The sequence below is a fragment of the Rhinoraja longicauda genome, chromosome 25 (genome assembly GCF_053455715.1).
Source record: "Rhinoraja longicauda isolate Sanriku21f chromosome 25, sRhiLon1.1, whole genome shotgun sequence".
Classification (NCBI taxonomy): Eukaryota; Metazoa; Chordata; class Chondrichthyes; order Rajiformes; family Arhynchobatidae; genus Rhinoraja; species Rhinoraja longicauda.
In genome coordinates, this window is record NC_135977.1 from 25,343,369 (window position 1) to 25,365,280 (window position 21,912).

The 21,912-nt window shown below is 44.8% G+C and overlaps 1 protein-coding gene and 1 non-coding gene across 2 annotated transcripts; both read right to left on the reverse strand.

Moving 5' to 3' along the window:
* Positions 1-8,628: 8,628 nt before the first annotated feature.
* On the reverse strand, positions 8,629-8,700 carry trnaa-ugc (transfer RNA alanine (anticodon UGC)). The gene has a single exon. It is a non-coding gene; the product is annotated as a tRNA-Ala (tRNA).
* A 5,177-nt stretch (positions 8,701-13,877) lies between these two features.
* On the reverse strand, positions 13,878-20,755 carry bri3bp (bri3 binding protein). The gene is made up of 3 exons (XM_078421703.1): positions 20,377-20,755; positions 18,826-18,928; positions 13,878-16,570 (listed from the first exon to the last, which is right to left on the reverse strand). Exons 1-3 carry the CDS (start codon positions 20,593-20,595, stop codon positions 16,158-16,160), a joined length of 735 nt encoding a protein of 244 aa, XP_078277829.1. The 5' UTR covers positions 20,596-20,755; the 3' UTR covers positions 13,878-16,157.
* Between the last annotated feature and the right edge of the window lie 1,157 nt (positions 20,756-21,912).

Sequence of the window (21,912 nt, forward strand, 5' to 3'; positions counted from 1 at the left end):
AGTCGGCGGGTATGTGCTTGTGTACGAAGGAACTGCAGGTGCTGGTTTAAACCAAAGATAGACACAAAAAGCTGGAGTAACTCAACGGGTCAGACAGCATCCTGGATAAAAGGAATACGTGACGTTTCGGGTCGAGACTCTTCTTCAGAATATCTTCTGAATGTCTTCAGATATGATTGGTTGGTGATATTACCTTTTAACACTAGATAACTAGGTCAGAGGTTTGAACTTGGCTGGGGATAACCATTACTGCTTTTAACAAACTACAGGAACTGTTTAATAAGATTAAATAATTTGTAAGTAATTAATAATATAAACTATGATTTGATGGGATATTTGAGGACAGGTGGTCTTTCACAGCTACAACAGAAGGGAACAGTAAGAGAACAGCACGGTGGCGCAGCGATGTATTTGCTACCTTAGAGCGTTTGCAGAACCGGAGACACCCGACTACGCGTGCTGCCTGTACAGAGTTTGTACGTTCTCCCCGTGACCGTGCGGGTTTTCCCCGAAAACTTTTCTTCGGTTTCCTAACGCACTCCAAAAATGTGCAGGTTTGTAGGTTGATTGGCTTGGTATAAGTGTAATTTGTCCCTAGTGTGTGTAGGATAGTGTTAATGTGCGGGGATCACTGGCCAGTGCGAACTCGGTGGGCCTGCTACCGCGCTGTATCTCTAAACTAAACAGCGAGATCTCAACATCGCATCTACCATCAATGTATGCGTTTTAAGGAACTTTGGCCCGTAGGTAGGGTGAGTTACCGATATCCCTTAATCCAGGAGGCATTCACACTCCTTACATAGCTTTGATTGGTGGTCAAGGGTGGTAAGATGTTACAGCAGGTCAGGATTGGTAATGAAGGAGCCTCAACTTTCAAATTTGTCTAGCAGGTAAGAGATACTTATTACCTGTCTGGATGAGAACACAGAATATAGAAGAATGGTCAGTTTTATGATGGCACCATAATATGAGAGACAACTCAGGTGGCAGGGGGTTGTACAGTCAAGGCAGGTGAGTTACTGTTCTATGTGGCTGGAACCATTGTGTTGCCTGTCCGGTGCCAGGATTAGTGACCTCAGGGTTAGAGAAGGACCGGAATTTGGTGAAGGATGACCCAGTTACCATGATCCACATATGAACCAAATATATATAGTTCGAAGTAGGACTGAGGTTTTACTGTGAGGATTTGAGAAGAGGAAGTTGAAATTAAAATGGCGAAATGCAAGGAAAATAATTTTTGGCTTGGTAGCTCGGATACATGCAAATGAACATAGATTCATATGTGTTTGGTTGTCTGAATCAAAGCATGATGTGAGAGGTTGATTATAATTCACCAAGAGCCGTTCTATGAAAAGTGGGTGCTATTTTGCTGGTTCATGTTTCATTTTCAAACTTGGATAATGGAAAATACAGGAAATTCTCAGCAGCTGGAATGGGATGTGGAGGCATAGATGAGGAGTTAATCTATATATCGAGGTAAGGTGAAGGGCTCAAGTGAGGGGAAAGTCAGATATAAAGTTGAGTCATAGAACAAAATAGGTAATGATCTGCAGAATTTTGCTGAATGTTTATGCAAGTTGCAAGTCTAGTTCTGGTCACATTTTCATGTTCTTATTTCACCCATCAAAGATCTTCCAGATATTTGCGAGAGTACAGAACCGGTTCGACTGCCTTTCTCTCTCCCACTTCCCAAAATGCTATGTGTAGGAAGGAACTGCAGATGCTGGTTTAAACCGAAGATAGACGCAAAGTGCTGGAGTAACTCAGGCAGCATCTCTGGAGAGAAGGATTGGGCGACGTTTCGGGTCGAGTCCCCTTTTCAGTCTCGACCCCAAACGTCACCCATTCATTCTCTCCAGAGATGCTGCCTGTCCCGCTGAGTTACTCCAGCATTTTGTGTCCCAAAATGCTACCTTTGCTTCAACTTATTATCCATTTCTTCTTTTAAAGGATTCAGTATTTTTGCCCCAAGTATTCCACTGTCCTCCAACATTCTGACTACATGCATTTCTTTCTTGATAATTCTAATTTATTTGCCCTTCTTCACTGACTCCCCAATCAAAATAAATGTACTTTTTTCTATCAATGCTCCGCATAACTTCTTTGTAAATCTTCATTGTCTCTATTATATCGTTATTTCTCTTTGGCTCATTATCTCATTATATCTCTGCAGAAGTCTGTGGAGGCCAAGTCAATAGATATTTTTAAGGCGGAGATTGACAGATTCTTGATTATTAATGGTGTTGAGAAAGCAGGGGAATGGGGTTGAGAGGGAAAGATAGATCAGACTTGATGGGCCAAATGGCCTAATTCCGCTCCTAGAGCTTATGAACATGGTTAAGACTAGTTTATGGAATAAAACACAGTGATTGCTTCGATCTTCTCATCCAATACTGTGTATTGGACAAACAGTGAAGAAATCAAGGGAGGTTTAGAGTGAGTCAATGTTACTGAACTACATGTGAAACTCAGCTCATTTTTGGATGGGCTGCAGCACGTAGATAAACAGTAAAGGAAGAATGATGCAGTCAACCTTATGAAAGTCATGAGACAGGACGAGAAAGTTGGCAGGTGAAAGTTTACCTTCCCTCCTTCAACTGTGACTTTGTCAGGGGTTGTTTTAGTGCTGTGGTATGTGCAGAAAACCACTTGGAGTTATTCGGATGTGGAATTGTGATAAATATTATCTTGGATCTGCAAGACACAACAAATGTATGGGGCTCTTGGTCAAGGTGGTTACAAGGAGGATGAGGATTAGATGAGAGAAAAAAAAATCAAAGACATTGGTTGAAAAAGAGTTGCTCTGTTCATGGAAGATGAAGTCATTAGAAAGTGAGGTGGGAGTTGCAGTGGGATAAAGTAGGGCCATAGTCCCAGCGGTAAGGATGTGCTTGTCTCCCAAACCTGTAGTTACTAAAAGAGACTTGGTACCAACAAACAGGTTGTGGAGGGCAGACACAAAGTGCTGGAGTAACTCAGCAGGTCAGGCAGCATCTCTGGAGAACATGGATAGGTGACTTCTTGGACCAGGACCCTTATTCAGACTAGTTGTGGGGGAGGGGGGTGGGGGGGAGACCAGAACAAATCAGATAGCCCCAGGCAGGGTGGTTCCGTGATGGGCCAATTGTTGGCTCAGGACGGTGAGATCCCAGGAGGGATACATCGTTGCCAACTGTGGAACGAGTTAGTCGACTTTTAGTGGAGAAAGTGGGGGGGGGGGGTAGTGGATGTAGAAGTTACCGAAAATTCGAGAATTCAACGTTCGTACGGCTAGGCTGTAAGCTGCCCAAAGTGAGTTGCAAGAACAGAGAGGATTGGAAGACTTCAACTTTAAAGGTGGGGGAAGATAGGGAGCAGCCTGGAGGGCAGTGAAGTAAAATCAAATGGTAGCAAAGGCACAAGAGTTTTGGCAAAGCAAGTGGCTGAGGCTGAGGCCGAGGCAAAGCCAGGCATGAGTGATGTTCAGGAGGTGGGAGCGAGGAACTTTGAGTGTAAACAGATTGGCATCAGCACACCAACTCATTGTAAAAACATGGTGAACGTCTTGGATAAGAAAAAAACTGCAGATGCTGGTTAAAATCGAAGGTAGACACAAAATGCTGGAGTAACTCAGCGGGTCAAGCAGCATCCCAGGAGAGAAGGAATGGGTGAAGTTTCAGGTCGAGACCCTTCTTCAGTCTGAAGAAGAGTCTCGATCCGAAACGTCACCCATTGTTCTCTCCCGTGATGCTGCCTGACCCGCTGAGTTACTCCAGCATTTTGTGTCTACCCGTGAACTTCTTGGATGCATTCAAGATATTTTCAGGTCAGCTGTTGCCAAATTTAACTTGAGAACCTACCAAAGGTTTTTTAGTGCTTCATATTTTCTCTTTTTGAACCACATTTCACCAATATATTACCAATTTCTATGTTTACATATATCTGTTGTGTTGCTGCAAGTAAGAATTTAATTGTTCTGTTTTGGGACAAATGACAATAAAACACTTGACTCACTTGACCCTTGACTCTTGAATTTATTTTATAAATGGCATTTGTTTTAATTCTTGTTTTTCAATATGTTTTTGTACAATTAAAATCTCAAATTATTGTTGAAGTTATATTTGGAAGGGATGAAGCTCCTCATAGAAGGAGAAGATCCAAGAGGTGGAATGTGATTCCAACTCCCTGGGACACAGAGGAGGAGAGAAAGGACACCTTATCCAACTCCAGCACCTGCCTGAGGAGCAGAGAGTGAGCCAGAGCAGAAGGTCCCAGGAGACCTGTATCCAGAGCATGGTAGGAAGGTCCATATCTGCTAGAGGGAGCACTCAGCAATTGCTAAGAAGAAGTCAGACTCTAATATCAGAATGCATCACAGCATATCATATCATATCATATCATATATATACAGCCGGAAACAGGCCTTTTCGGCCCTCCAAGTCCGTGCCGCCCAGTGATCCCCGCACATTAACATTATCCTACACCCACTAGGGACAAAAACAATTTTTTTTAACATTTACCCAGCCAATTAACCTACACTACCTGTACGTCTTTGGAGTGTGGGAGGAAACCGAAGATCTCGGAGAAAACCCACGCAGGTCACGGGGAGAACGTACAAACTCCTTACAGTGCAGCACCCGTAGTCAGGATCGAACCTGAGTCTCCGGCGCTGCATTCGCTGTAAAGCAGCAACTCTACCGCTGCGCTACCGTGCCATGGTTTGGGAACAGCTCCATCCAAGACTACAAGAAACTGCAGAGAGTTATGGCCACACAAACCAATTTCCCTTCCATTGACTCCATTTACCCTTCATGCTGCCTCAGCAAGGCCACATCAAGGACACATCTCACCCTAGTCACTCCCTCTTCTCCCCTCTCCCATCAGGCAAGAGGTATAGAAGTGTGAAATCACACACCTCCAGATGCAAGGACAGTTTCTTCCTGGCTGTTATCGGGCAAATTAACCATCTTACCAACAAGCAGAGAGCAATCCTGAGCTACTATCTACCTCATTGGAGACCCTCAGACTATCTTTAATCGGACTTTACCTGACTAATCTTGCACAAAACATTATTCTCTATATCATGTATCTGCACACAGTGGATGGCTCGATTGTATTCATGTATTGTCTTTCCGTTGACTGGTTAGCATGCAACAAAAGCTTTTCATTTTGTAACTTAGTTACCTAAAATTGGATAATTCAATATTCATACCATTTGGGTTGTAAGCTGTTCAAGTGGAATATGAGGTTCAGTTCAGGTAGACACAAATTGCTGGAGTAACTCAGGCAGCATCTCGGGAGAGAAGGAATGGGTGACGTTTCGGGTTGAGACCCTTCTTCACAGGTTCAGTTCCTCTGGTTTGCATGTGGCCTCACTCTGGCTGTGGACGAGGCCCAGGACAGACATTGCATATTCAAGTAAAGATTTAACCCACCTCAACTGATTTTTTGATGAAACTAAGATTCTGCACTTTGTAAGTTAATTTTGGTGACCCAAAATAGATTGACAACAGCAAACTGGCTAATATAGTGGGGGAAAAAACTGCAGATGCTGGTTTAAATCGAAGGTAGACACAAAATGCTGGAGTAACTCAGCTGGTCAGGCAGCATCTCTGGAGAGAAGCAATGCATTCCTTCTCTCCCGAGATGCTGCCTGACCTGCTGAGTTACTCCAGCATTTTGTGTCTGGCCAATATAGTAATTGGGTAAAGCTAGAGAAAACCACTAGATGGCACCACAGGTATATGTCTGAAGAGAAGTCAACTTACTAAATGGGATAGCCAAAAGAAGTGGGAGACATAAAATTAAAGAACATTTAAAAGCCTAAAAGACAGTGAAAATCTAGTAACTGGGAGAAACATATAGAATGATAAATTTTAAATAGGAAGTAAGATATGCAAGAAGGAATACATAAAGTATTTTTTGAAGGATTTTAAGTTTAACTCAACAGCTTTCTTATGGCCAAGAGGATGTGGACCCTGTAAAAGCCATAATTGTTACAAAATTGTTACAAGCGAACATAAGACAACTTTATACAACTATTTTCTGTCAAGGGCAAGTACAGATGCTGTAAACCTGTAACATAAACAAAAAGCGACGTGTACACAGCAAACGAGAATACGAGTTCATGTTTCAAGTCAGGAAACCTTTGTTCAACTTCACAATAGGAATGAAGAACAGACCAGACAATAAAATAATGGATCAAGGATTAAATTTTTCAAAACAAAAGAAAACTGTGTTAGAAAATATATTGGCATTAAGGGTGATGGAAATAATAACAAACACTTCATGCATAGCTCCAATAAAGATGTTTATTCACAAAATGCTGGAGTAACTCAGCAGGTCAGGCAGCATCTCAGGAGACACATGCAATACTCCAAATGTGGCCTAACCAACATTTTATCGAGCTGCATCATGACTTCCTGTTACCATACGTCTTCTGTACCACCCTATCTACTTGTGCGGTCACTCTCAGTGAGCTGTGAACTTGGACTCCAAGATCCCTCTGCACATCAATGCTGTTGTATCAATTTTAACACATCAATTTTAACTGACAGTCTCTTACAAATTTACGAGATGTAAGTAAAAAATCTTTTAAAGAAATTTAAAATTACATCTTAACCCTAGATGCATTCATATTTTCATTTGTGATTGAACAACCTCATTAATTTTTTTATTGATCATTTGATAATTGGAATGGGTGACGTGTAATGTTCAGTGTGAAATGCTTTGCAGTTCATTGGCAGATGTTGATTTCACCTGACAAATGTTCTCATTATATATTAAAGGCTTATTAATAGAACTTAGAGAATTAATGTTTTGTGAGGAACCTGTTACAAACCCATAACAATGCAGAAATTCAAAAATGGGGATCCAAGTTTAAATTCAGATTGAAGTTTATTATCCCATGTAAGGGAATGATGAGGTACAGGTAGGTACAAGAGCAATCTTGCTTGCAGCAGTAGATAGACTCAGACATACACACAAAAAAAAACAATTTATGCATGAAATTCAAAAAGAAAGTTGTGCAAAAAAATAAAGACCAGCGAATGTAAGAGTGAGGTAAAGAAAGGCAAATTTGTTATGATGATTTTAGTGATAGGGTGAACTGGACACAGTGCAAGTAAACACAATGGGCGAGACTTTTGCTCATGTTTCTTATTAGTGGAACATTGACTGGTGCTTGACGAGTTCAATTCAGTTCAGTGTCACATGTACAGTGAAAAGCCTTTTGTTGCATGCTATCCAGTCAGTGGAAGGACTGCACATGATTACAATTGAAATTATCAAACGATCAATTAAAAAATTAATGAGGTTGTTCAATCACAAATGAAAATATGAATGCATCTAGGGTTAAGATGTAATTTTAAATTTCTTTAAAAGATTTTTTACTTACATCTCGTAAATTTGTAGGAGACTGTCAGTTAAAATTGATGTGTTAAAATTGATACAACAGCATTGATGTGCAGAGGGATCTTGGAGTCCAAGTTCACAGCTCACTGAGAGTGACCGCACAAGTAGATAGGGTGGTACAGAAAACGTATGGTAACAGGAAGTCATGATGCAGCTCGATAAAATGTTGGTTAGGCCACATTTGGAGTATTGCGTGTGTCTGGTCGCCCCATTGCAGGAAGGATGGGGAGGCTTTGGAGAGGGCGCAGAGGAGGTTTACCAGAATGCTGTCTCGATTGGGGGGTTTCAGCTACAAGGAAAGGTTGGATAAATTGAGATTGTTTTCCCTGGAATATTGGAGATTGTGGGGAGACGACAGAAGTATATAAAATTATGAGAAGTGTAGATAGGGTAGATAGTAAAAACCTTTATTCCAGGGTGAAAATGTCCAACACTAGAGTGCACTAGCTGGGAAAGCTTAGTGAGGATGTGTCAGGCAATGTTTTCACACAGAGTGGAGTGGAGAGTGGAGTGGACTGGAAAGCATTGTCAGGAGGTAGATGCGAGAGTGGCGTTTAAGAGGCTTGTAGATAGGCTCATGGACATGCAAGGAATAGAGGGATAAGGATTTAGACTTTAGAGATACAATGTCGAGACAGGCCTTTCGGCCCACCGATTCCACACTGACCAGCAATCACCCCATACACTAGCACTATCCTACACACTGGGGAAAATTTACAATTGTTACTGAAGCCAATTTTTACCGAAACCCATAAACCTGCAATATGGGAGAAAACCGGAGCACCCGGAGAAAATCCACGGGGTCACAGGGAGAACGTGCAAACTCCACACAGACAGCACCCATAGTCAGGATTGAACCTGGGTCATTGGTGCTGTAAGGCAGCAACTCTACCACTGTGCCACCCTAAGACACCGGCAGATGAGATCAATTTAACTTGATATCATGTTCAACGCAAATATTGTGGGACAGCACAGAAACAGACCCTTCGACCTACCGAGTCCGCACCGAACAGCGATCCCTGCACATTAACACTATCCTGCACACACTAAGGTCAATTTACAATTTAACCATGCCAATTAACCCACAGATCTGTAGGTCTTTGGAGTGTGGGAAGAAGCCGGAGCACCCGGAGAAAAGCCGCGCAGGTCACTGGACCCATAGTCAGGATCAAACCCTGTTCTCTGGCATTGTAAGGCAGCAACTTTACTGCTACACCACCATGCTGAACAAAAGAGTGGAGATGCCGGGGATTGAACCCGGGGCCTCATACATGCAAAGCATGCGCTCTACCACTGAGCTACATCCCCTGCCCAGTAGATGACTACTTTTGTGGTAGATGGATACAAACTGTAATGGAAGACAATGACTAGTTGTGTTGTCTCATAGAAGCTGCAGCCCCAGCTGTTCATTATATTTAAAGTTGGGATTGAAAAAAATAGAGAGACTTATGTTAAAGGTCTTTTATTGTCACATGCACCAATTAAGGTACAGTGATATGCGAATTACCATACAGCCATACTAAAAAAACATGACAAACAACTACATAAAAGTTAACATAAACATCCACCACAGCAGATTCCCCACATTCCTCACTGTGATGGAAGGCAATAAAGTCTAATCTTCTTCCCTAATTTTTCTCCCGCGGTCAGGGCAGTCGAACCATCCGCAATCGGGGTGATCGAAGCTCCCGCAGCCGGTGGTCAAAGCCCCCGCGTCGGGGCGGTCGAAGCTTCCGCATCGGGGCAGTGGAAGGTCCTGCAGCTTGGAGTTCCCGATGTCGGTCTCTGATGTTAAAGTCGGTGTTAAAGTCCGCGACGTTAAAGTCCCGCGATGGAACTCTCGAAATCTGATTTCCCCGCAACGGCCGCCAACTCCTCGATGATAGGCCACAGTGTGGACGGAGATACGATATGGAACAAAAAAAACATCTCCGTCGAGCTAAGAGATTAGAAAAAGTTTCCCCCAACCCCCACATAAAACAAGCTAAAGAACACTAAAAACATACATTTAACACATACCAAAAAAAAACAACAAAGAAGAAAGGGACAGACAGACTGTTGGCGAGGCAGCCAGAGATCGGAAAATAACAAAAAACGAATCGAAAATTAGAACGTATAATTAGAACACTAAATGATAGAGTACCAGATGAGGGAATTAAATGTAACATCTCCAACTTTGCGGATGACACAAAGTTAGGTGCCAAAGTGAGCTGCGAGGAGGATGCTATGAGGCTGTAGGGTGACTTGGATAGATTGGGTGAGTGGGCGGATGCATGGCAGATGCAGTATAATGTGGATAAGTGTGAGGTTATCCAGTTTGGTAGCACGAACAAGAAGGCAGATTCTTATCTGAATGCTGCCAGATTAGGAAAAGGGGAGGTGCAACAAAACCTGGGTGTCCTTGTACATCAGTCATTGAAAGTAAGCATGCAGGTACAGCAGGCAGTGAAGAAAGCAAATGGCACGTTGGCCTTCATAGCAAGAGGATTTGAGTATAGGAGCAAGGAGGTCTATTGCAGTTGTACAGGGCCCTGGTGAGACCACCCTGGAGTATTGTGTGCAGTTTTGGTCTCCTAATTTGAGGAAGGACATTCTTGCTAATGAGGGAGCGCAGCGTAGGTTCACGAGGTTAGTTCCCAGAATGGCGGGACTGTCATGTGATGAAAGAATGGGTCGACTGGGCTTGTATCCACTGGAATTTAGGTTGAGAGGGCATCTTATAGAAACATATACAATTCTTAAGCAATTGGACAGGCTAGATGCAGGAAAAATGTTCCCGATGTTGGGGGAGTCCAGAACCAGGGGGGGGGTCATGGTTTTAGAATAAGGGGTCAGCCATTTAGGACTGAGATGAGGAAAAACTTTTTCACCCAGAGAGTTGTGAATCTGTGGAATTCTCTGCCACAGAAGGCAGCGGAGGCCAACTCACTGGATGTTTTCAAGAGAAAGTTAGATTTAGCTCTTAGGGCTAACAGAATCAAGGGATATGGGGAAAAAGCATGAACGGGGTACTGATTTTGGCTCAAAGGGCCGAATGGCCTACTCCTGTACTTATTTTCTATGTTTTCTAATAGGGAACACATTTTGCTACACTTATATAAAAGCCTAGTTAGATGATAGCTAAAAGGGTACAGTTCTGGGCTCCACACCAGACAAAATATATAAAAACATAAAGTGCAGGATTAACTCAGCAGGTCAGGCAGCATCTCTGGAGTATATGGATAGGTGATATTTCAGGTCGGGAACTTATTTCTCCTATATACAAAATATATATTGGATTTATACAGGAGAGCTTGCAGATTTGCTAGAATGTTACCAGGATCCAAGTGGACTATGAGGAAAAGTAACAAAGAATGAAGATAAAAGAGCAATGCGATTGAGGTTTATTTGGATTTTTCCGGGTCTTTGAAAGGATAGAGCAAATCTTTTCCAGCTGGTGTTTGGAATCAAGAACAAAGGAGCATAGTTGAAGCTCAGAGAATCCCATTCGGATTAACATTGGAATCCTTCCCAAAAAAATAGGTGTAGCCACAATCAATAATTTCAAGTCTGAGAGCAATATCATTTTTTTGTTAAATAAGACTCTAAAATAATGTGGAACCAAGATGGTGGCTGAAGCTTAGACACAGATGAGCGGCTGTCTTAACATTAAAAAGGGGCTGAGATGTTGAACACGAGCTAAGCAAAAGATATTGGAGCCAATTGGCAGCAGTTGGTAGAGCTGCTACCTCAGTGCCAGAGAACCAGGCTCAATCCTGACCTCAGGTGCTGTTTGTGTGGAGTTTGCATGTTCTCCCTGTGACCGCTTGGGTTTCCACCAGGTGTTCCGCTTTCTCCTCACAGCCCAGGCGTGCAGGTTTGTAGATTAATTGGCCTCTGTAAATTGCCGCTAATGTGTAAGGAGTGGATGAGAAAGTGGGATTGGTGTGAACGAGTGACCAATGGCTGGCGTGGACATGGTGGGCTGAAGGGCCTTTTCCATATTGTCTCTTTCTGTAAAAAACTGTGACGTAAACAAGTGAAGTACTGCTATTATTTTACAATTTTGCAATGAAGCCAAATTTCTTCTCTCACTCTTTTTTTCCCCATCAATAGATTGGTTGCAGGTTTGTTGGACACACAGTTCTCTCACCAGACACTAATGACGTCTACCACACCGAGTCGACCTCAGCCTGGCTTGTACAAGGACTGGCAATGCTGGCTATCCACTCAGTTGAAGACCGAACATCTTAAATGAAAATTAGATTTCTAAACAAAAATAATTTATCCCAAGACACACAGGAAGGAAAATTTGCCAGAACACCCATTCCCATGTGGAACACATCCTACCACTTTCCAGTATACCCCAGACTGGCTGCAGAACAGATGTGTTGCTTCATGGAACACAGATCCTTTGAGTCCAAGATGTGCTCAGTTCCGAAGAAGGGTCTCGACCCGAAACGTCGCCTATTCCTTTTCTCCAGTGACGCTGCCTGACCAGCTGAGTTGCGCCAGCTTTTTGTATCTAATTTATCTTCGGTGTAAACCAGCATCTGCAATTCCTCCCTACACTGTTCAGTTCTAGTGTTGAACAGTCACCTTATCTGAAACACATTCATTAAAATTGTGTAGATTTAGTTTATATTGTTACGGGCGTGTTGGAAGAGATACATGCAGATAATGAAGATGGCAGAAGTTGAGACGGCTGATGGCAAAGAATACAGGAACCTAGGCTTTTAGAAATTATGTGTTTTTGAAACTTGATCAAATACACTTTTACATCAGCGAAGCAGACAATGCAATTGCGTGCAGCGTAGGTTTACTAGGTTAATTCCCGGAATGGCGGGACTGTCATATGTTGAAAGACTGGAGCGACTAGGTTTGTATACACTGGAATTTAGAAGGATGAGAGGGGATCTTATCGAAACGTATAAGATTATTAAGGGGTTGGACATGTTAGAGGCAGGAAACATGTTCCCAATGTTGGGGGAGTCCAGAACCAGGGGCCACAGTTTAAGAATAAGGGGTAGGCCATTTAGAACAGAGATGAGGAAAAACTTTTTTAGTCAGAGAGTTGTGAATCTGTGGATTCTCTGCCTCAGAGGGCAGTGGAGGCCAATTCTCTGAATACATTCAAGAGAGAGCTAGATAGAGCTCTTAAGGATAGCGGAGTCAGGGGGTATGGGGAGAAGGCAGAAACGGGGTATTGATTGAGAATGATCAGTCATGATCACATTGAATGGCGGTGCTGGCTCGAAGGGCCTACTCCTGCACCTATTGTCTATTTCTATGTAAAAGCCAGAATGCTATCCTTTAGCTTTATAAAAATTTCCCAAAGACAATGACCAGTGAATCTATGTAAATGATTGTTTTATTTTCACACTGGAAGATAGTAGACAGTGGTATTCCACAAGGGCCAATGCTTGTACACTGATTTTCAACATATAAAAATGACTTTGATATTGGAATTTAGAGTGAAATCTTAAGATCAGCCAACGATACTGAACTTGGAAGTGTGACGAATCATGAATGTGTTGCAAATCAACTGGAACTGTGCCAAGAGACCCAGATTTGATCCTGACCTCAGGTACTGTTTGTGTGGATTTTGCATGTTCTCCCTGTGACAACGGGTGCTCCGGATTCCCCCCACATCCCAAAAGGGAGAACGTACGATCTCCATACAGATGGCACCTGTAGTCAGAATCAAATCTGGATTTCTGGCAGGGTGAGGCAGTAACTCTACCGCTGTGTCACTGTTTCGCCCCAGCTGATGAGAAAATGGGAGAATAAAAGGGGATGAAGGTAAATAGGTGCTTGTTAACCTGCATGGACTCTTGGGTAGCTTACAACCCAATAGTATGAATGTTGAATTCTCCAATTTCAAGTAATACTAGCCCGAATCATCACCCCCTCCAACTCTTTTCCACTCCCCCACCACACATTTCTTCCATTTGCTCATCTCCCATGCACGAGTCCTACATTTCCTTTTCTCCCCATCTTTCCACTCCCCTCTGAAACCAGCCTAAGAATTAAAAATCAGATGGGAAACAAAGGCCATGGAAATGTAAAGTTAGTCCCACTTTCCTAATATTGCATCGCCCTTTATTCATGATGCAGGTGTTTCTGAAACGGAGGTGGCAGAAAGTGCAGGATTCAACATAATAATGTGTCAAAGGTACAATAATGGATAGTGACATTTTGGGTCAGGACCTTTCTTTAGACTGTTCCGTCTGAAGAAGGTTCTCGACCCGAAATATCACCTATCCATGAATCAGTCCGAAGAAGGGTCTCGATCCAAAATGGCACTTTGTCCATGTTCCCCAGAGATGCTGCCTGACCCGCTGTTACTCCAGTACTTTGTGCTCGTTTATTGTAAACCAGCCAATGCAGTTCTAGTTTCTACTCTCTATAAGATTTCTCTGGGTCTCTTTAACCATTCAATAAGATCATGGATGTGCCAATAATCTCCGACTCAAAAGCTTTATTCACAATACTTGACAAAACTGATTCGGACTGTTTAATTTATCCAAATTATTTATTGTATGGAACCTTAGTTAATGTAACTTCAAATCGAACATGCAATTATTTTTTAAAATCACATTTGTACTAGATTGTTCTACTTTTATTAACATGTACAGTAGCAGTGTTTAATAGATACCATATATTTAAGTAAAAGTGAGACAGATTTGACAAAATCCAAATACTTAACTGTAACATGTGCAATACATTTCACCAAATGCATGACATTTATTGAATTTGAACATTTAAAGGCATGGACAGAATAAATTCTAAGTGCGTTCTGTTTTAATGGCATAAAACATTATTCATCTTGCTGAAAATATCACATGGTCCAATTAAAAATTAGTGTGATCAGATAATGCGTTGGCAATTAAACACCCAAGTGAAGGTCATCAAATGTTACTAACGTCCACTTTGCATAATCATTATAACACACTTATTAAGTTGTACATTTGGCCAAGATATTAATGTTTTCATGATTTATTAAATAATTTCAAAAGATACAAACAGGTCATGATTTTCCTGCATGTCAGAATCGACAATAATTTCCAATGATTACAACAAAAAAACATTAATCTGGGTGAATGTATTTTGCCATATGGCTTTTGTTAACCTTCAGTGCTTATTTCCAAATTGCAAATCATAAAGCATTGTTTTCTATGGCACACCCTATGTAAATCAATAATCGTTGATGGAATTAGTTCCTCATGGCATAAATTGCAGACTATTTCATAACTTAAAAAAACATCCTCCCTCTGCTTTCCTTCTCAGATCAGAACAAAGAACAGAAAGATATCATCACAAACTCTGATCCATCAGCTTCAAGATTCGGGTGTCAAGGTTTATGCGGAGAAAGCAGGAGAGTGGGGTTAGGAGGAAGAGATAGATCAGCCATGATTGAATGACGGAGTAGACTTGATGGGCCGTATGGCCTAATTCTGCTCCTATCGCTTATGACCTTACAATTCACATTTGATTGCAGTATTTATTTGTTACTCTTTCTGTTTAACTGTAAAAAAAAAATGATTGTATAGGTTGAACAGCAACATCTATCTTATGGAATTAGATATTCATTCCCAAGAGGAATCACACAAATTTGTGATCAACTCTAAAGATGGCATTATTTACTTTGAATTGAATTCGACTGGAGACTGGCAGTGGAGCAGAAAAGTCAATTTTACACCTTTTTGTTATATTAATTTGGTTTAATATCACATCATAATTAAGCTATACATAGATGACCTGCCTATGAATTACTCATTGTATTTACAAACATGCCATATTAACAGGTCTTTGGTCTACAAATCCACTGAAGTTTGCGATAGGTGATTGTACATATACACATTTCTCTACCATACTTCTAGTCACATGCAATGTACCCATGAAACAAAAGAAAAACGTCAAATGCACAGCAGTTAGAAATCTTGACTATTTCTTTTCACCACAGCACATTGCATATAGAACACCAACTCAAATTCTCGTACATAATTAGAGATCTAACAACATGGCAACATTGAAATGGGTGGACGGGAGAACCAAAAGCAAAAATTGCGCAGAAAGTCTTAGAATTCACCAACTGAACGAAAGCTAAAATCATCCAATTATCAATGACTCCACAAATAGCACAGAAACAGTGGTGCATAATCACGGAGTTTATGCACTGTCGTTCTTTCCCCTTCCCTGACAGTAGCAGTTGAACGAGCCTATTGAAAAGAAAACTGAACCAAATTTACAAAGTGGAGTGTTTGTCCATTCAAACTGGAAAAAACAACAATCACTTAATTCAATATTAATATATCTCCGAATATCTGACGACCAGTCACTATTGCACTCTACTGGAAAAGAAACAGCAAGAAAAGTTTGCTACATCTGATCCAGTAATTATGAGCATGTGGACACTACGTACGGTGATTCCAGAGGGAAGGACTATTCACACAAATTGTACCCACAGCTTTATTTTTGAACCAGTGAATGACTGACTATATGTATTTGAGACTTTTAAATAAAAATTAAACAGACAATAATATAGCCTTTAGTTAGTATTAAGAATACAAAATACACAATGGGTATAAAAATAAAAATAAAGTGGTTGAATGATTTAAAAGCAAAAGTTTGAAACATTATTACTGGTCACTAATTCAATGACAGCAGCACTAATCCTGATTGTTGTTTAGAACATGGGATGAAAAAGAAAATCACACCCGTTAACAATGGTTTATTGTACATTAAACTGTGCTGGGTGATATCAATTATGCTTTCCCAACACTCTAAGCAGAGTTTTGGTCAAGCTTTTCTAACACCCTATTGAGACGAATGTTCATGAGCCGGATTTGACCATCAAGATGTTCAAGTTTCTCCTCCACCTGACCACCTCCTCTCCTCCAATATAAGCCAACTGGACCGGTTATAATGTACGTTAAAACTATAAAGCAAAGGGGAAGCACTGCACCTTCAGGGTCACCTTCTGACTTCTGCAGAATATACAAACAAGCAAGGGCAAAAAAGACTATCCGTGCAATCCAGAAAAAACAGCCAAATACTGTGTGCAACATATAAAATAGAAATCCCAGACACATTGATATAAACCAGTAAGCTAAAAGCACAGCAACAGATATCAAGAGGACTTGAGAGGGGTGATGAATTGCTGTCGCTGGGTTCAGATACTGGTGCAGGTTTGATGCTGTAAGAATAAAAGAAATATGCAATAAACAAAACATTTCAATCTGCAAGCCTCTCACTGCAAATCACTCAACTTTTTCATTTGCAAGAATGGCAACAAAAACTGTACAGAATTTAGTTGCACAGCTTCACTTGTGATGAAGGGCCGCAGAACAGAAACATGGAGCTCGTCCCTTTCCACAGATTCTGCCTGACTTGCTGAGTTTCTCCATCAGTTGCACATTCCACAACTCATCTCCAAGCTGTGCATGAACTCTGAGGTGGGCAGCTTAGATTACGTTAAAGTAACAAGCCCTTCGGCCCACCGTGTCCACACCGACTAGCGATCACCCTGTACACTAGCACTATCGTGCACACTTTCGAAAATTTACAATTTTTACCAAAGCCAATTAACCTACACACCTGTACGTCTTTGGGATGTCTGAGGAAACTGGGTGGCCCAGGGAGAACGTACAATCTCTGTACAGACAGCACCTGTAGTCAGGGTTGAACGTGGGTCTCTAGCACTGCAAGGCAGCAGCTCTACCGGTGTGCCGCCCATTGCAGATGCAGAAAATTAAAGTGCATTTCAGAGAGCATAAACAAACAGTGGACACTGGCTGTTGTTAGAGAACAATGGGAACAATGTACTTCAGCTTCACCACATTTAAGTGACCATCCCCAACTTTGCTCAGTTTTAAGCGCACTTACAATATACAGATCATAACCTGGCCTCTTTGAAAGGGGTGATCAAGTTCAGAGTGATCTTGCAGAGGTGTATAAAATCAAGAGAGGCATAGATAGGATGAATGCACTTAGCCATTTTCAGAGTTGGGCAATCAAGAACTAGAGGGTATAGGTCTACGGTGAGAGTGGAACTTTTTCTCACAGAGGGTGTTACGTATATTGAACGAGCTGCCAGAGGAAGTGGCTGAGGTGCAATAACAACATTTAAAAGACATTTGGACAGGAACATAGATGGCAAAGGTTTATGGGATAGAAAGATTTATGGGTTAAACGCAAGAAATTGGGACTAGCGTAGATGGGCATCTTGGTCAGCATGGACGAGTTGGGCTAAAAGGCCATTTTAGTGCTGTATAGCTCTATTCCAACTTGTGAAACCAAAGTAATTGGTGCAACGTATAAAATTACAGGGATGGATCTGGCTCAGTTATATTTGAGCCGTAATACTCCAATAATCTCAGGACCTCAGACAATGAGGAAACATTTATTTCACTTTTTCTTCATTTAATTACACAGGGGTATAATGAAAATGAGCTGTGTAAAGGGACCGGGAAATAGAAAGCAGACACAAAACGCTGGAGTAACTCAGCGGGACAGGCAGCATCTCTGGAGAGAAGGAATTGGTGACGTTTCGGGTCGAGACCCTTCTTCAGGAAATAGAAAGTGTTGAGTTTCAGCTTGTCTGCTTGTCCCTGATCCTGACTACACATTTTGTTTACACTATGGACTCCAGCCAATCTTCCCACTTGAGCTCCAGACTAACAAGCCCATGTCAAAAACTAAGATTTCACAACTATTGGATTATTAGAGTTTTACTGTACTTTAAAATTGTTGGTCAATGCCTGGCTTGTATTTTATATCGAATGCAACATCAATACTAAAATTATTCTTTACCGGATACATCATACTAAAGGCAATATACGTCTTTGCATGTCTTCTGTGTCAGGGAAGCCTTGAGAGGTTACACAATATATTTCTATGAAAGAAGGGATCTAGTTTAGTTTAGATACAGAGCGGGCGGAAACAGGACATTCAGCCCACCAAGTCCGCGCCGACCAACGATCCCCACACGCTATCCCTATCCTACTGGGGACAATTTACAATCATACCAATTTACAATAAGCCTACACACATGTACGTCTTTGGAGTGTGGAGGGAAACCGGAGCAGCCGGAGAAAACCTACGCAGGTAACGGGGAGAACATACAAACTACGTATGGACAGCACCCGTAGTCAGGATCGAACCGGAGTCTCTGGCGCTGCAAGGCAACAACTCTACCACTGCGCCACTATGCCTCCCCAAATAGAATAAGAAAGAAGGCGAAGCTCGTTTATTCCTCACGTTTAATCACACAAGCTGAAAGAATATTTTTAGTGAATCTGCTGAGATTAAAGGAAGGTGGAAAATAAGCCCTGCAAGGGGACTGGGAAATAAAACCTGTTGAGTTTTTAGCTTGTCTGCCTCAAGTTCTTTCAGATAAATATCCCGTTCCATCCCAACATTTACATTAAATTAGCACAGGTAACTTTTTACCATCAATTCCGAGAATCTCCAGGAGGTCTGACCATATCTTCCACACCGTTTCCACCAACACGTCCATACCGAACACAAACTGTTCAGTGGTCCTGGAGAAAAACTGGAAGAACAATTTTCGTCATGAGACTACGAGTTTCCATTTAATCCAGTCTAGTTAATTAGGACTGCCATGTTTAGCTGCAGTGTTCTTTGGTGTGAAGAATGTAACATGGGCCTGTTGTGCCACCATCTCAAAGCCCGATAAAAGCACACACAGCCAAGGCACTACCAAAGATAAACGTTTCTTTAAATCAAAAATCAATGCAAAATCCTTCCACTTTAACATTACAAGAGCAGACCAATGCTCATACTGAGATTACATTTTGGATCGAAGGTATCTTTTAATATATGTGCAATTCGTAAAACAATTTGACGTGAAATACAGCTAAACGCATCATGACTACTAGATTCTACTATTTGCCAATGGACAAAATTACTATCGCTTCGGGGGCATTTGTGGCCACAAAATATTTGTCAGAAATTATTCTGATCGGAGGAGCACAATGACCCCAGCAGCAAACTTCCTTTCATTCCCCAAAAGAGCTTTAAAGAGCTTATATCTCAAAGCTGCAATACAAACCTGAGAAGCAGCGTCATTTTCTATAAATATTACCAGATCATTTGTTCTTCCTCCCCCACAAACCACTCAACCCTGCGTACTCTCCTCCCATGCCTCCCGCACCCTCCCAACCTTCCTGCCTCCCTCACCCCACCACTATCCCCTACCTCAGTACGCCCCCTACTCTCCTCCCCCTCCTCTCACCCCCCCAATCCCTACCCACTCCCCACTCCTTCTCTCTCCCTTGCCTACCCTCCCCTTGCCCCTCTCACACTCCCCCACCCATTGCCCCCTCCCTTCCTCCCTTCACCCATCCCTCCTGCCTCTCGCTCCCCTCCCCCTCTCCCCTTCCTGTCATTCCCTCCCTCTCTCCCCTTCCCATCGCCCTCCCCTCTCTCAACCCTCCCTCACCCTCCTTATCTCCCCTCCTCTCTCAACCTCCCTCCTACCTCATCCCTCCTTCTATCCCCCACACCCCCTCTCCATATTCCCTTCTCCTCCCCTCCACCCCTTACCTCTCTTGCCCCTTCCCATCTGCCCTCTCCTTCTACCCCCTCCTCAATCCCGTTATATGGTCACAATTGTGTTCAATTGTAATAACTCCCCTTTTCCCCTCCAAACTCTTTCCCTCTTTGCCCCCTTCCCTCTCCCTCCCCACCACCTCCCCCTCTCCACCCTCCCCCTCTCCCCCACCCCCCCCCACCCCTCTCCCCACCTCCCCCCCCAACCCCCCACCCCCCTCCACCTCCCCCCCCACCCCCCCTCTCCTCTCCCTACCTCCCCCCACCCTCCCCCTCTCCCCCCTCCACCTCCCCCCCCACCCCCCCTCTCCTCTCCCCACCTCCCCCCCCAACCCCCCTCCACCTCCCTCTCCCCCCCTACACCTCCTCCCCCCCCCCCCCACACCCCTCCACCTCCTCCCTCCCTCATCCCCCTCCATCTCTCCCTACCTTGCACACCGCCCCCACCATGTCCTCCCCGAAGACGGCCGCCAGGTTGTGGTGAACGCCATCGGCCACCTGCTTGAAGAAGTTGCCGGGGGGTTTGTCGTTCGCGGGGGCCCGGCGGGCCTTGGCCGAGTGCACAGAGCCGGCGCCGAGGAGGAGGAAGAGGAGCAGGAGGAGCAGCCGCCGCCGCCCGGCTCCGACCCCAACCCCGACCCTCGCCATCGCCGCCTTCACTTCCCCCGCCACCGCCCGGGGAAGCCGCGGTGTGCCTGCCAACCCCGTCCGCCGTGCAACCACTAAACACTCCCCCTCACAGCACAGCACAGCCCGGCCCCGCTGACAGCCCGGCCCCGCTGACAGCCCGGCCCAGCCCCTCACAGCCCGGCCCCGCTGACGGCCCGGCCCAGCCCCTCACAGCCCGGCCCAGCCCCTGACAGCCCGGCCCAGCCCCTCACAGCCCGGCCCCGCTGACAGCCCGGCCCAGCCCCTCACAGCCCGGCCCCGCCCCTCACAGCCCGGCCCAGCCCCTCACAGCCCGGCCCAGCCCCTCACAGCCCGGCCCAGCCCCTCACCGCCCGGCCCAGCCCCTCACAGCCCGGCCCAGCCCCTCACCGCCCGGCCCAGCCCCTGACAGCCCGGCCCAGCCCCTCACAGCCCGGCCCAGCCCCTGACAGCCCGGCCCAGCCCCTCACAGCCCGGCCCAGCCCCTCACAGCCCGGCCCCGCTGACGGCCCGGCCCAGCCCCTCACAGCCCGCCCCCCCTGACAGCCCGGCCCAGCCCCTCACAGCCCGGCCCAGCCCCTCACAGCCCGGCCCAGCCCCTCACAGCCCGGCCCAGCCCCTCACAGCCCGGCCCAGCCCCTCACAGCCCGGCCCAGCCCCTCACAGCCCGGCCCAGCCCCTCACAGCCCCTCACCGCCCGGCCCAGCCCCTCACAGCCCCTCACCGCCCGGCCCAGCCCCTCACAGCCCGGCCCAGCCCCTCACAGCCCGGCCCGCCCCCCCTCACAGCCCGGCCCAGCCCCTCACAGCCCGGCCCGCCCCCCCTCACAGCCCGGCCCAGCCCCTCACAGCCCGGCCCAGCCCCTCACAGCCCGGCCCAGCCCCTCACAGCCCGGCCCAGCCCCTCACAGCCCGGCCCAGCCCCTCACAGCTCAGCCCCTCACAGCCCGGCCCAGCCCCTCACAGCTCAGCCCCTCACAGCTCAGCCCCTCACAGCTCAGCCCCTCACAGCTCAGCCCCTCACAGCTCAGCCCCTCACAGCTCAGCCCCTCACAGCTCAGCCCCTCACAGCTCAGCCCCTCACAGCCCGGCCCAGCCCCTCACAGCCCGGCCCTGCCCCTCACAGCCCGGCCCAGCTCACAGCTCAGCCTGCAAGTGTTTGCCTGCGCCTGGCATGGGTGTATGTGGTGCAAATAATGAAATCCCAGTTGCTTTTGAAACGTTTGCACCACTTACCTCCTTGCTAAGCAAAGCAGCAGCCTGCAAACATTCCATCCCATCCCAAGGAGACTCAAAGTACAAGTGTTTGCCTGTGCCA